The sequence below is a fragment of the Lampris incognitus genome, chromosome 6 (genome assembly GCF_029633865.1).
Source record: "Lampris incognitus isolate fLamInc1 chromosome 6, fLamInc1.hap2, whole genome shotgun sequence".
Classification (NCBI taxonomy): domain Eukaryota; kingdom Metazoa; phylum Chordata; class Actinopteri; order Lampriformes; family Lampridae; genus Lampris; species Lampris incognitus.
In genome coordinates, this window is record NC_079216.1 from 12370994 (window position 1) to 12383225 (window position 12232).

Consider the following 12232-nt stretch of genomic DNA (forward strand, 5'->3'; position numbering starts at 1 on the left):
ATTCCCACCTAACTCCTTCCCTTGTCTGCTCTATAACGATACGTCTTGCAGGAAACATTAAAAAGACATTCATGCTGCTGCCACATGTGAGTGATATTGATGGTTGCTTGGCAAGCTGCAAAAGGCGTGTGTGAGTGTGGGGTAAGAAAACCAAAGCTAAATAAAACCATTAAAATAAAACGGTTGTGAGAGCTGGAAGTCTGATTGATTGTCAGTATCACCATTCTCGGCCTGATTGTCAAGTGTGTGCATTCTGACAACCGAAAAACAACATTTATGTTTTTTTAAATCTATGAAATCTGTCCTTATGTGTGCGCTCTCCCATGCTTTCAATGTTGTTTCGGATCTGAGATGTCCTGCGGTGTGTGTCAGGCATTTAGTGTCAGTGTGAGAGAATAATAGTGGTCACTCGCACAGTGGAGAGATTCAGAGACAGTCTTGTTCTCAAAATGAAGGCTGTGATAAAAAAAAAAATTAACAATGGTGCTCAGACAAAATATTGACATTTGCACATATTCTAATTAAGGTATACATACTTGTTCCCCTTTTGGGAATTATTGAAAGTATGTTATATTGTTTTAACCCAACGGTAGTTTTCACCTGCACACAGCTCAGTGAATGCTGAATGTCTACTATTTAATAAACTCAAGGCTAGTGCCTCTAACGCAGCTGTTCTGTAAGTTACATTGAAGAGCTGCTGTATATATCCATCCATCCATCCATTATCCAAACCACTTATCCTACTTAGGGGCATGGGATGCTGGAGCCTATCCCAGCAGTCATTGGGCGGTGGGGGGAGGGGGGGCATGGACAGACTGCCAGTCCATCAAGGGCCGACACGCAGAGAACATGCAAACTCCACACAGGGGACGACCCGGGATGACCCCCAAAGTTAGACTACCCCGGGGCTCGAACCCAGGACCTTCTTGCTGTGAGGCGACCGCGCTAACCACTGTGCCACTGTGCCGCCTGCTGTATATATCATAAATATATATGGTATATTAAATGCACTAGATACAATGAAGTTTAGCCCCTTTCAGTAACGTCTATAAAAAATCCTCAGGCCATACTGCGGAGCACTTAATCTGTTGCAGGGATTCAACTACTGACCTTTCAATGAAGCGCAAACCTGTGAAGTCAGCAACGGGGTCAGTAACGGGCATTGTGATAAAGCGAAAGTGGCTGTGATATGGAGTCCAGGGCCTGAAACACAGGTCATAAGGTTTGCCGCTTGGCCAGCGAGCTACCAGCACACCGGGCTGATGAGTCAGTTTTACGATTCGAAAGATATTGCAAGCTATTTAGCTGAAAGTACCGTTTCAATAAATCACCGAAGGTCGCTGACATTCATACCTTGCTGCCATCTAGTCGCAACATCGTGTTCTTTACTATATTGCCTTTCTGCAAACATCACAGTTCAGTGCCACCTTTTATTCCACATTACAAACAGCAAAACCAATGCTAGGGAATCTCTGTTTACAAAATACCCATACTCGGTGTCCTGTTGTGCTAGATGCATGCACTGCAGGGCCGCACGCCACGTGGGTTGTTAATGAATCCGTATGCTGTGCTATTGAACTCTGATGTGGCGCCAAATTCGTGACTGGAGACAACCGTAATGCGATATATAAAACTATGTCCGCTGTCATCTGTGGTACCCAACACAACAACTCGCCAAGATGCAAGTGTGGATGCGGTTTATCACCGTGGGCCGCGTGGGAGGCCTGATTTGTGCCACGTGGGCGTCTGTGTTTAACAAGGCAAGTGCGGAGGGGTGTCAGACTAATCAGACGAGGGGGCGGAGCCACAGCCGCGCGTGGGGTACAAATTGAGTGGTCGTAGCACGCACAACTCTACAGAAGCGACTTAGCGATCGCTGTCACATATGGCGCGCCCCGTTGAAATGACCCTACTCTTCTTCTTCTTCTTCGCGTCAGTTGTGTCGCAGGACTATTCGTGGATGTCTCCCGATCGCGCGGTACAATCGGCGTTTGAGAGCTTTCAGTCGGGGTCTCGACAGCCGAACAGACACGAGGGCAGCACGCCGATCAGATCGGCCCAAAAGACGACGGGAACTCAAGAGCAACAGGCCTTCCTCAAACCGCTGACCTGGCGGTTCCCTGACGTTGTCGAAGAGGACGGGCCTGGGTTCCCGCCGGAGTTCGAGGTGAAGGTCCCGGTGCCGGCCGACAACGTGGCCATCCATTGCGGGCCGAGTACTGTCCGGGTGGAGGCGAAGAAGGATTTGCTCGGCATTGGCAAACCCATCCAGCCGGCAGACATAACGCTGGGCGACTGCCCGGTGGCTGGGGAGGACCCCGCAGCCGAAGTCTTGCTCTTCGAGTCGGAGCTGCATGGCTGCGGCAGCCAGCTGATAGTAAGTTATCTGTCGACCCCGTCACTGCATAATGGGTGGTGTTTGCCCCCCCCCCCTCTCTCTTGTGGGCACAGCGCTATCTGGTTTCAGAAATGATGAGACCGTCAACCTCCGTGTGGGAGGAAAAACTGACTATAGTTTACGTGTCTTTCCAAGTGTGGGGTGTCTTTAATTGGAATAACTTTTTTTTTCTTTCTTCCCCAGACGACTGATGAGTCACTTGTCTACATGTTTACCCTGCATTATAACCCAAGTCCCATAGGAGGCCATCCCATTGTCAGAACGAGAGATGCAACAATCCCACTGGAGTGTCACTACCCTAAGTGAGTCCCTTGAGGGGTTAGAAATGTGGAAACCCCTTCCTCTTTAAAAGTGGCTATGAAATCTGAGCCTCTTAAGTTGGCTGTCAGGTGTTGAGAAGCAAGTCCAATTGGCTGCTGGTAGACTTTCACTTGCAAGTAAAGTCCTGGCCTGAGGATGTAAAGTGGTCTAGTTGGGCTTATCCTCATCTGTGTGACTCCTCTAATTTGCAAATGGTCTGGTCTCCACAGGAACCATGGCATCAGCAGTGAGGGAGTGCTGCCCACCTGGATACCCCATATTGATGCCAAAGACTCTGTGGGAAGTCTGTACATGTCTCTTAGACTTAAGACCGGTGAGTGTCCTACTGCCTTTTATTGAACTGACTCAAATGGATGTAACTCAAATTTTGGTTGAGTAGTTGCAACATGGCAGAAACTGGCATAGGAATTGAGATGGCCTATCTAACTGGCTGGGTTATGTGCAAGCCCTTGATTGCAGAAGCCTCCACACCTGTCCCTGCTGAGAAGGACCTCATTACAAATGGATACTGCTAACAATGAATTATTAACCAGCAGTGTGACTTGACATGGTTGTACTCCTGTTCATCTTTTGTTCTAGACGATGGGCAATTTGAGAGACCTTCCAGCCAGTATTTCTTGGGTGACATGTTGAGGATTGAAGCCTTAGTTCAGCAGTTTTACCATGTTCCCCTGCGTATGTTTGTGGACAGCTGTGTGGCAACCTTGGGTCCTAACCCAGACACAGTCCCTCGCTATGCTTTCCTTGGTAACAAAGGGTGAGTTTCCTGAGCGTTCTGCTTTTGGGCAAGATGGTTGGCTATGTTGTGCATCTTGAAACCTCAAAACTTGTCTTAAATTTCATTTATAACATTGGAGTCCTACTTGCCTTTTTGTGTACGTGCCACTCTAAACTTGTTAAATGTGACTTGTGAATGTTCTTCTCAGGTGTCTGATTGATAGCAAACTGACAAACTCGGGCTCTCGGTTCCTACCTCGCACCGAGGATGACAAACTTGAGTTCCAAGTGGAAGCTTTCAAGTTCCAGGATGACAGCCTGGGACTGGTGAGTAGTTAGCAGGCTGTCTACCTCAAAGTCAACAGTTCGTTTTCTTGATTTAGACTGAACTTTTTGTTTGCAAGTTGAGTACTCTTGTCTCCCACTGCAGCTCTACATCACCTGTAACTTGAGGGTTACCACAGTGGTGGTTCCAATCTCCACCACAACCAAGGCCTGCTCTTATTCCAACAGGTATGCATGTTGTAGCAAAATATAACTTGCCTTGACTTTCAGTCTGGCACTAGACATAATTTTCAGTGCCACCCAAAGTTCAACTTTTTTTTTTTCAAAACTTGACATTGCTATCCTGACTTATTATAAATTCAGTTTATAATGCACTTGAATTCCTATACTGGCCATGTGTTGCAATCATCTACTCAAACTGACAAGGGCAGTGAATTTTAAAACTTGATGCGGTCAGGTGGACAGAAGCCAGTGGACACGATGAGGCATGTTCCTGCTGTGACACGGAATGCGACACAGGATACCAACCACCTCCCCCTACAGGCATGCATACAAGTCATTTAATGCTTTCTGGTGATTATTGTAATTGACTGTTTTGTGGTGAATTTTGTTTTTTTTTTTTATAGTTGAACAGTGGGAGCATGAGACCACCATTGGCCCAATCGGAGTGAAGGAGAGGCCTCTTTATTATTAAAGTGTCACTTGAAAATCCTTATGGCTACTGATTACAATGCTTAGATTAAATAAGTGGTGGTTCTGACAATTGACTCCCAAGTTTTGTTTTTGAGTCTTTTGAATAGCGTGTGTGTATAGTCTTCACTGTATATAGAGTAAGTGTCAAGCAAGATTTGCAATGGTATTTAGTATGCAGGAGTACAGCCCACAAAATTGAAGTGATGGTAATTCTAACTTGGTAAGAAGAACTGAGTTGTTGCTCAACTCACAAAGCTGCATTTTAGTCACTGACTCAACTTGGCAGATGTCGGTTATCCTGCAAATGACAGTTGTAGGTCTTCCTTGTGCTTGCTAAATGGCTGATCCTAAAAGATCTCTACAGCTGAGGAACAATCGTGACAAATCTGCCTACTTGTACAACTGAAGTGGGATAAATGGGAGAGCCCTTTGGGGTTGTTGCTCAGCTGGGCAGTATAGTGTTAACATGTACTTTATATTGCCATTGGTCTAGAGGATTGCTTCAATTTTTTTCATTCGGAAATTTGCTGAGACCCAAGATGTATACCGTTTCACATAATGACGAAACACATTTAACCTAACAAAACACATTTCTAACTGGTGGCTGCAGTACATTAAATTTAAAAACTCTTGCTTAGGCCACACAGGCCTATTTGGAGCCCAAACTGAGGAATGTGTTGTGCAGTCTTAAATCAAGCCTGTGGGACCCAAATCTTCTGTTTCAAAGCAAAAACTAATTCTTTAAAATATGAGGGGTCACACATTACCTGCCAGAGACAATTATATTTTAATACACACAATGTAAGTGTTTGACCCACAATATTTGAGACCTGTAGCAGTTGAGCTTTAAGCTGAGCAACTATACAGTGGACTGATCCTGTACTACACTATTATAGCTTTTGGCTCTGATGCCATTTAAGGACTAGAATGAAAACTAAAGGACACTCTTCACCACCCCTTCTACTGATTCAACACTAGGTTCAGCCACAGCCTTCGCCACCTGCTCCCTACCGTGAAGAGCCATTAAACCTGTCACAGAACACAGGTGGTACAGAGCAACCCCAGTCCCCACTATTTGGGTAACTCGGGTGGTGCTTCTGCCACAAAAGTTACGACGTGTATCATAAGTCAGACAGCCCCCCCACACACACACACACCTATGCCACTTTCAGAGAAAGTAGAACTGGTATTTACTGGGACTAAATCCTCTGTCCAGCCCACAAGTCATACCCAAAAAGCCCAGGGCACCCCTGCCCCCTACTTGTTAGAAGAAAGACCTCTTCAACATAATCAGCAGCCTTGTCCATCTCCTCTGGCAGCACCAAGCATTGAATGTTCAGTGAGCGCTACTGCGAGCAAGGTACAAAAACACCAATAGAACTTTGAGTTCAGGGTCATTACTATAACAAAGTTAGTACTGACGGCTGTTTTGAGAAAAAGCTGGGACCCAATATGCCTACAAGGTTCTTTATTCCAGTGTGGATCATAAATGAAAGGAACCAAGTGTATTCAATTTGGGGTATACCAGTCGAATCTGTTACCTATATCTCAACCCCAGATTACCCCAAGGGCTCCTATTATCTCTGCAAAGCTAGCCTTAAAGTATCCCTCCACTCGATGTTTGTGTGGGTCCCCTAAAATGTCTGGCCTTCACTATACTGACTTGTATAGCACAGGACATGTACATAAGGAAGGCTGCTGGCCCCAATGCCATCTGCAGGCGCACACTGTTGCACTTGCATCACTTGCGATGAAAAACTTGGAGAAATTTTTAAAAGATGAGGTCTCCCTAGTTGATGGCGAACTAGACCCCTTGCAGTTTGCATATCAAGCTGGCACGTGTGTGGAGAATGCAAAACTCATCTTCGGCAGAGTATAGAAGCACCTGGAGAAACCCAATTCTCATGTGAGACTTTTATTTGCTGACTTCTCTTGGGCTTTTAACAAGATGCAACCTCACATTTTGATCGAGTGGCTTGCTTATTTTAATTTACCTGATCAGCTATTAATGTTGCCTTTAAACTTTTTAACAGACAAGAATCCAGCAGGTTTTAGTTAATGGAGTTATGCCCAATGTCCTGGTTTTAAACATGGGCTCATCCCAGGGTTGCGTTTTATTTTGTATACAGACAGCTGCAGGTCTTCTAACGAGGGTAGCTACCTGGTGAAATTCTCTGACGGTACCGCACTTTCGTCTCTTCTTCAGGGAGGGCCTCGGAGTCAGATCATGGTTGTGCCCTACCTGCCTTGGTTGATTGGTGCAATGATAACTTCCTTGACCTTAATGTGTCAAAAACTAAGGAACTTATCATTGGTTTTAGGAGAAACAGTGATAAACCCAAAGCTAGCACATGGCGAGGATGTTCAAGTTGTTGACACTTGTAAGTACTTGGGAACCGTGTTCAACTCCCAGCTCAAGGTCAATGTGAACACAGATTCGATTGTCAAGCGTGGACAACAAAGAATTCACTTACTGCGGAAGTTGAACTCCTTCAATGTCTGTAACACCATCTCGTGTATCAAAGGAGGGTGAATCAGTTCGTCTGGACACAGCGTTTATTGACAGATGCTGTACTGGTCTCGGAGGATCTGAGCAATAACCCAACTATCCAGTGAGCCAAACTCTTCGGCAATCAATCATTTCAGGAGGCGGAGGGAAGTTTATGACGTTTACTTGCCAAAAGGTGAAACTGAAATGTACAAACACAATATAACACTGCAGTTACACAATTGAAGGTACTACAAAGTAAGTACACAAAATGAACACCTAAGACATATCAAAGGTACAAATAAGAGTGCCTCAGGGCACGAAATAAGAGCTGTAGACTAGCCAATATACATATAGGTATAACGTAGCATACGGCTAGCAAAGGGGAACATGCTAACACATAGCAAGCTAGCACAAACCAACACGGCATAACATACTACAGATAAAACGAAAAAAGGAATGGGATAGACTTTGTAATGCTGTAGTAAATATAGGCCACATAAACTGAAATACTTACAAACATTGCGTATATCAAGGCGTAAGAATCAAGGATGGTGGATAATCTTTTGCGGCACACACAACGCGCTAGTAAGATGGTTTAACGCTTCCTGATTACAATTTACCGGTCGCGAAGGAAGTACTTCAAAATAAAATCCGTCGACAGAATAAAGGTCTCAACTTAAACGATGACTAACAAGAGTACAGAACAGATACTATGCTTCATCACTCAACTAAGTGACATATTCAGCCTAAACTGAGTGCAGGTATCCCCACCCCTTATGAATAATACAGTACAATACAGTTGCATAACGACCGAAACCAACGACCAGTTTCATATGCAAATATGGGTGTGACCTTTAACTAGAGTTTCAATGGCCATGTGTACTATTCACAGGGGGTTAGGGAATGTTGCAATCACAGCATTGTAAGATGGCGACAGATGTACTCTTAGCCTCCCCCTCAGTCCAGGGATGGTCATTCCCTCTTAACATAGATTGTGTGGTGACCCACATCTATATATCGAGAGACATTCACCTAAGAGGACGGTGTACCTTTAAGGGAAGAGGCGAGGGGTCAGATAATGCACTTCCGCTTCCGGTTCACAGTCAGTTCAGTGTCGTTGTCGAACGTATGACATGCAAAGTTGGAGCTAGTAAACTACCTCGACTACGTCTACTCTCACGTCTCCTGTCTCGTTGTTTTCTAACTCCACATTGGTGACCCCGACGTGATCGAACTACTAATACGAGTCTGACAACGACGACGCCGGTGCTAACAACATGGCTATTGCTAACGCTAGCATTTACACCGCTACTGTGAAGCTACCCGACTTTTGGCAGCATAATCCACGGCCGTGGTTTCAACATGTGGAAGCCCAGTTCCAGCTGAGAGGGATAACGCAGGATGCAACGCAGTACTTCCACGTAGTGGCGGCGTTAGACGCATCGACAACGGCGCGAGCAATGACGCTGTTGGAAGCTCCGCCAGCTGCTGGCAAGTACGATGCTATAAAGACATTCCTCCTGAAACTATTTGAACTGTCGGAGCTGGAGAAGGCAGACCGTTTACTGCCCCCGAATGGCCTCGGCGACGGCAAACCGTCTGAGTTAATGGAAAAAATGCTGTCTGTGCTGGGATCGGCTGATCCGGCCTTTCTTTTCACACACATTTTTCTGAGGCAGCTCCCCGCACCTGTACGCACAGCACTGGCCAGTTCTCCTCTCGCCGCCTCCAAGGACTACCGTTCTCTGGCTGCTGAAGCAGACCGGGTTTTCCTGGCCAACCGGCAACAGTTTGTGCATGCCCTGCTACCCCACCAGACCGCCCCACCACCACCTGTGTACGACTATATGGACACCGCGGCTGCGGTGACAGCCCGCCGCCAACCTGACGACGGGCTCTGTTATTACCATGCCAGGTTTGGGGCAAAAGCAAAACGGTGTCGCAAACCCTGCAGTTACAGGGTTCAGGGAAACGCCAAGGCCGGCGCTCGTTAACGGCTATGGGCGCCGGCCGTGACTGCAAGCTGTTGTTCATCAGAGACTCCTTGTCGGGCCGACGGCTGCTGGTTGACTCTGGCGCTCAACGCAGCATACTACCAGCACAAGCTGTGGACACGATGACCGACAGTCACGGCCCCCAGATGGACGCCGCCAACGGCACGTCCATTCGGACGTACGGTATCAGACATGTGGACGTGTGTTTTGGCGGCCGACGTTTCGGCTGGGACTTTGTGATGGCTGCTGTATCCACCCCGCTCCTAGGTGCGGATTTCCTCTGTGCTTTCAACCTGCTGGTGGATGTTAAAAACTGTCGCGTGATTGATGCCGTCTCTTTTGCGTCATACCCCTGCACGCTTGGGGGCGCTGGAGCGCTGTGCCTCGCTAACACACTCTCCACCGGGGATCCATACCAACGCCTGCTCGCAAATTTCCCCGAGCTCACCACACCCACCTTCTCCTCGGCGGTGGCCAAGCACGGCGTGGAACATCATATCACCACAGTGGGCCCCCCAGTTTACGCCCGGGCCCGACGCCTCGACTCGGCCAAGCTCGCAATAGCCAGGGAGGAGTTTTCGACTATGGAGCGCCTCGGCATTGTCCGCCGTTCTGACAGCCCGTGGGCTTCCCCTCTTCACATGGTTACTAAGGCCGACGGGGGTTGGCGCCCGTGCGGGGACTACCGTCGCCTAAACAATGCCACGACCCCCGACCGGTACCCCATACCGCACATACAAGATTTCTCTACCCACCTGGCGGGCGCTGCCATCTATTCCAAAATCGACTTAGTGGGGGGGTATCACCAAGTGCCGGTCCACCCACTGGATGTCCCAAAAACGGCTGTCATCACACCCTTTGGGCTCTTTGAGTTTTTACGTATGCCTTTCGGCCTTAAAGGGGCGGCGCAGACGTTTCAGCGCCTTATGGATTCTGTGCTCCGCGACATGCCATTTTTGTTTGTGTACTTAGACGACATCCTCGTGGCCAGCGCGTCGGCGGAGGAACACATGACGCACCTCACACAGCTGTTCGACAGGCTCAGCGAACACGGCCTCATCATCAACCCAGCTAAGTGTCAGTTCGGGGAGTCGTCCATCACCTTCCTCGGGCACCACATCACTCCACAGGGGGCCGTTCCCCTCCCTGCCAGGGTTGAGGCTGTCACCATGTTCCCCCGCCCCCGCACTGTACAGTCGCTGCAGGAATTCCTGGGCATGGTGAACTTTTATAACCGTTTCCTGCCCCGTGCCGCCCACATCATGCGTCCCCTGTATGAGGCCCTGCGGGGTAAGAAGTCTAAGGACGAGCTGGACTGGTCTTCGGGGATGGACGAGGCTTTTGTGGCCGCCAAGACCGTGCTGGCCAACGCTGCGCTGCTAGCTCACCCGTCGCCTGCCGCCCCCATAGCCCTTACAACGGATGTCTCCGACTACGCCGTGGGGGCCGTGTGTGAGCAGTGGGTGGAGGGGGGCTGGCAGCCGTTGGCGTTCTTCAGTAAACAACTCCGTGAGAGCGAGCGCAAATACAGCACCTTTGATAGGGAACTACTGGGTCTCTTCCTCGCAACCAGACACTTTAGGTTCCTATTGGAGGGCCGACAGTTCACCGCTTTCGTGGACCACAAACCGCTGATGTTCTGTATGGCCAAAACCTCAGAACCGTGGTCTGGGCGTCAGCAGCGCCATCTCGCGGCGGTTTCCGAGTTTACCACGGACATACAACACGTGTCGGGCAAGGATAACTTCGTCGCCGACTGCCTTTCACGGGCAGTTGTTAACGCCGTTCACTTGGGACTCGACTACGCCGCTATGGCAGCGGACCAAGCCAAGGACGCGACCGTTCAAGACTACCGGTCGACCCCTACGGCGCTACGGCTGGAGGAAGTGACGTTCGACTCGGCCAACACCACCCTCCTCTGTGACATCTCCACCGGTCAACCGCGCCCCCTGGTGCCTACTTCCTGGCGGCGCCGAGTTTTCGACACCGTCCATGGCCTTTCCCACCCGGGAGTGAAGGCCTCGACCAAGCTGGTGAGCGTCAAGTTCGTTTGGCCTGGGCTCCGTAAGGATGTTAGAGCCTGGGCCGGCTCGTGTGTGGCGTGCCAACGCGCCAAGGTGCACCGCCATACCAAGGCCCCTTTGGCGCCGTTTGTGGTTCCAGAGAGGCGGTTTGACCACGTCAATGTTGACCTGGTGGGTCCCCTGCCCCCCTCCCGTGGTTATACGTTCCTCCTCACTATTGTGGACAGGGCCACCAGGTGGCCAGAGGCTATTCCCTTGTCCTCCACGACGGCAGCAGAGGTAGCGCGGGCGTTCATCGGCTGCTGGGTGGCCCGTTTCGGCACGCCTGGTGACATCACGAGCGACCGGGGCTCCCAGTTTACCTCGGAGCTCTGGACGGCGGTCGCTGAGCACCTGGGGATGAAGATCCACCGCACTACGGCGTACAACCCGCAGAGCAACGGACTTTGTGAGCGGTTCCATCGGGACATGAAAGCCGCTCTGCGGGCAAGCCTCACTGGCTGCGACTGGATGGACCGGCTCCCGTGGGTCATGCTCGGCCTGCGTTCGGCCCCGAAGGAAGACCTCCAGACCTCCTCCGCTGAGCTGGTGTATGGCCAGCCCCTGCGGGTTCCGGGGGAGTTTCTTCCGGATGCTACGGCTCCCTGGTCGGCCGCCTCTCACCTCAGTGCGTCCCGGAGCGCTGCCGGTGCCTTCGCTCCCGTTCCGATGTCTCAACACTGCCTCCCCCGGTCCTACGTCCCCAAGGATCTGCCATCGGCGAGGTACGTCTTCATTAGGCACGACAGCCATCGGTCCCCGCTGCAGCCCCCATACGACGGGCCCTTCCGCGTCCTGGAGGCGGGGGATAAGAACTTTGTGGTGGACATGGGGGGCAGGCCGGAGCGGGTCGCTATAGACCGTCTCAAGCCCGCTCACTTGGACATTGGGGAGCCAATGCAATTGGCCCTACCCCCGCGGCGGGGGCGCCCTCCTAGGTCGGCCCCGGCACCTGCCTCTGTTCCTGCTTCGGCCCCGCCTATGGCCCGGGTTTCGGCCCCATCTGTTTCCCCTCCTGTGAAGCGCAGCCGTTATGGCCGCAGGGTCCGCCCTCCGACTCGTCACCTGTTTTCCCCGTGACTTTGCACTATGTCATTGACTGTTCTGTTGTAGAGTCTATTTTTATGTTCATGACTTGCACTTTTGCTGTTTTGCATTGTTTTGTTTAGGTGAATTCTGGGGGGGCCTGTGTGGTGACCCACATCTATATATCGAGAGACATTCACCTAAGAGGACGGTGTACCTTTAAGGGAAGAGGCGAGGGGTCAGA

The 12232-nt window shown here is 50.1% G+C and overlaps 1 protein-coding gene across 1 annotated transcript in view; it reads left to right on the forward strand.

The window, feature by feature from the left end:
- The first annotated feature begins 1903 nt into the window (after positions 1-1903).
- Positions 1904-12232, forward strand: part of LOC130114447 (zona pellucida sperm-binding protein 3-like) — a 43370-nt gene continuing 33041 nt past the window's right edge. Inside the window, exons 1-6 of the mRNA XM_056282329.1 lie at positions 1904-2377; positions 2582-2700; positions 2929-3032; positions 3299-3476; positions 3646-3763; positions 3867-3949. Of these exons, the coding sequence (XP_056138304.1) occupies positions 1904-2377; positions 2582-2700; positions 2929-3032; positions 3299-3476; positions 3646-3763; positions 3867-3949 (1076 nt within the window). The remainder of the gene's footprint in view (positions 2378-2581; positions 2701-2928; positions 3033-3298; positions 3477-3645; positions 3764-3866; positions 3950-12232) is intronic.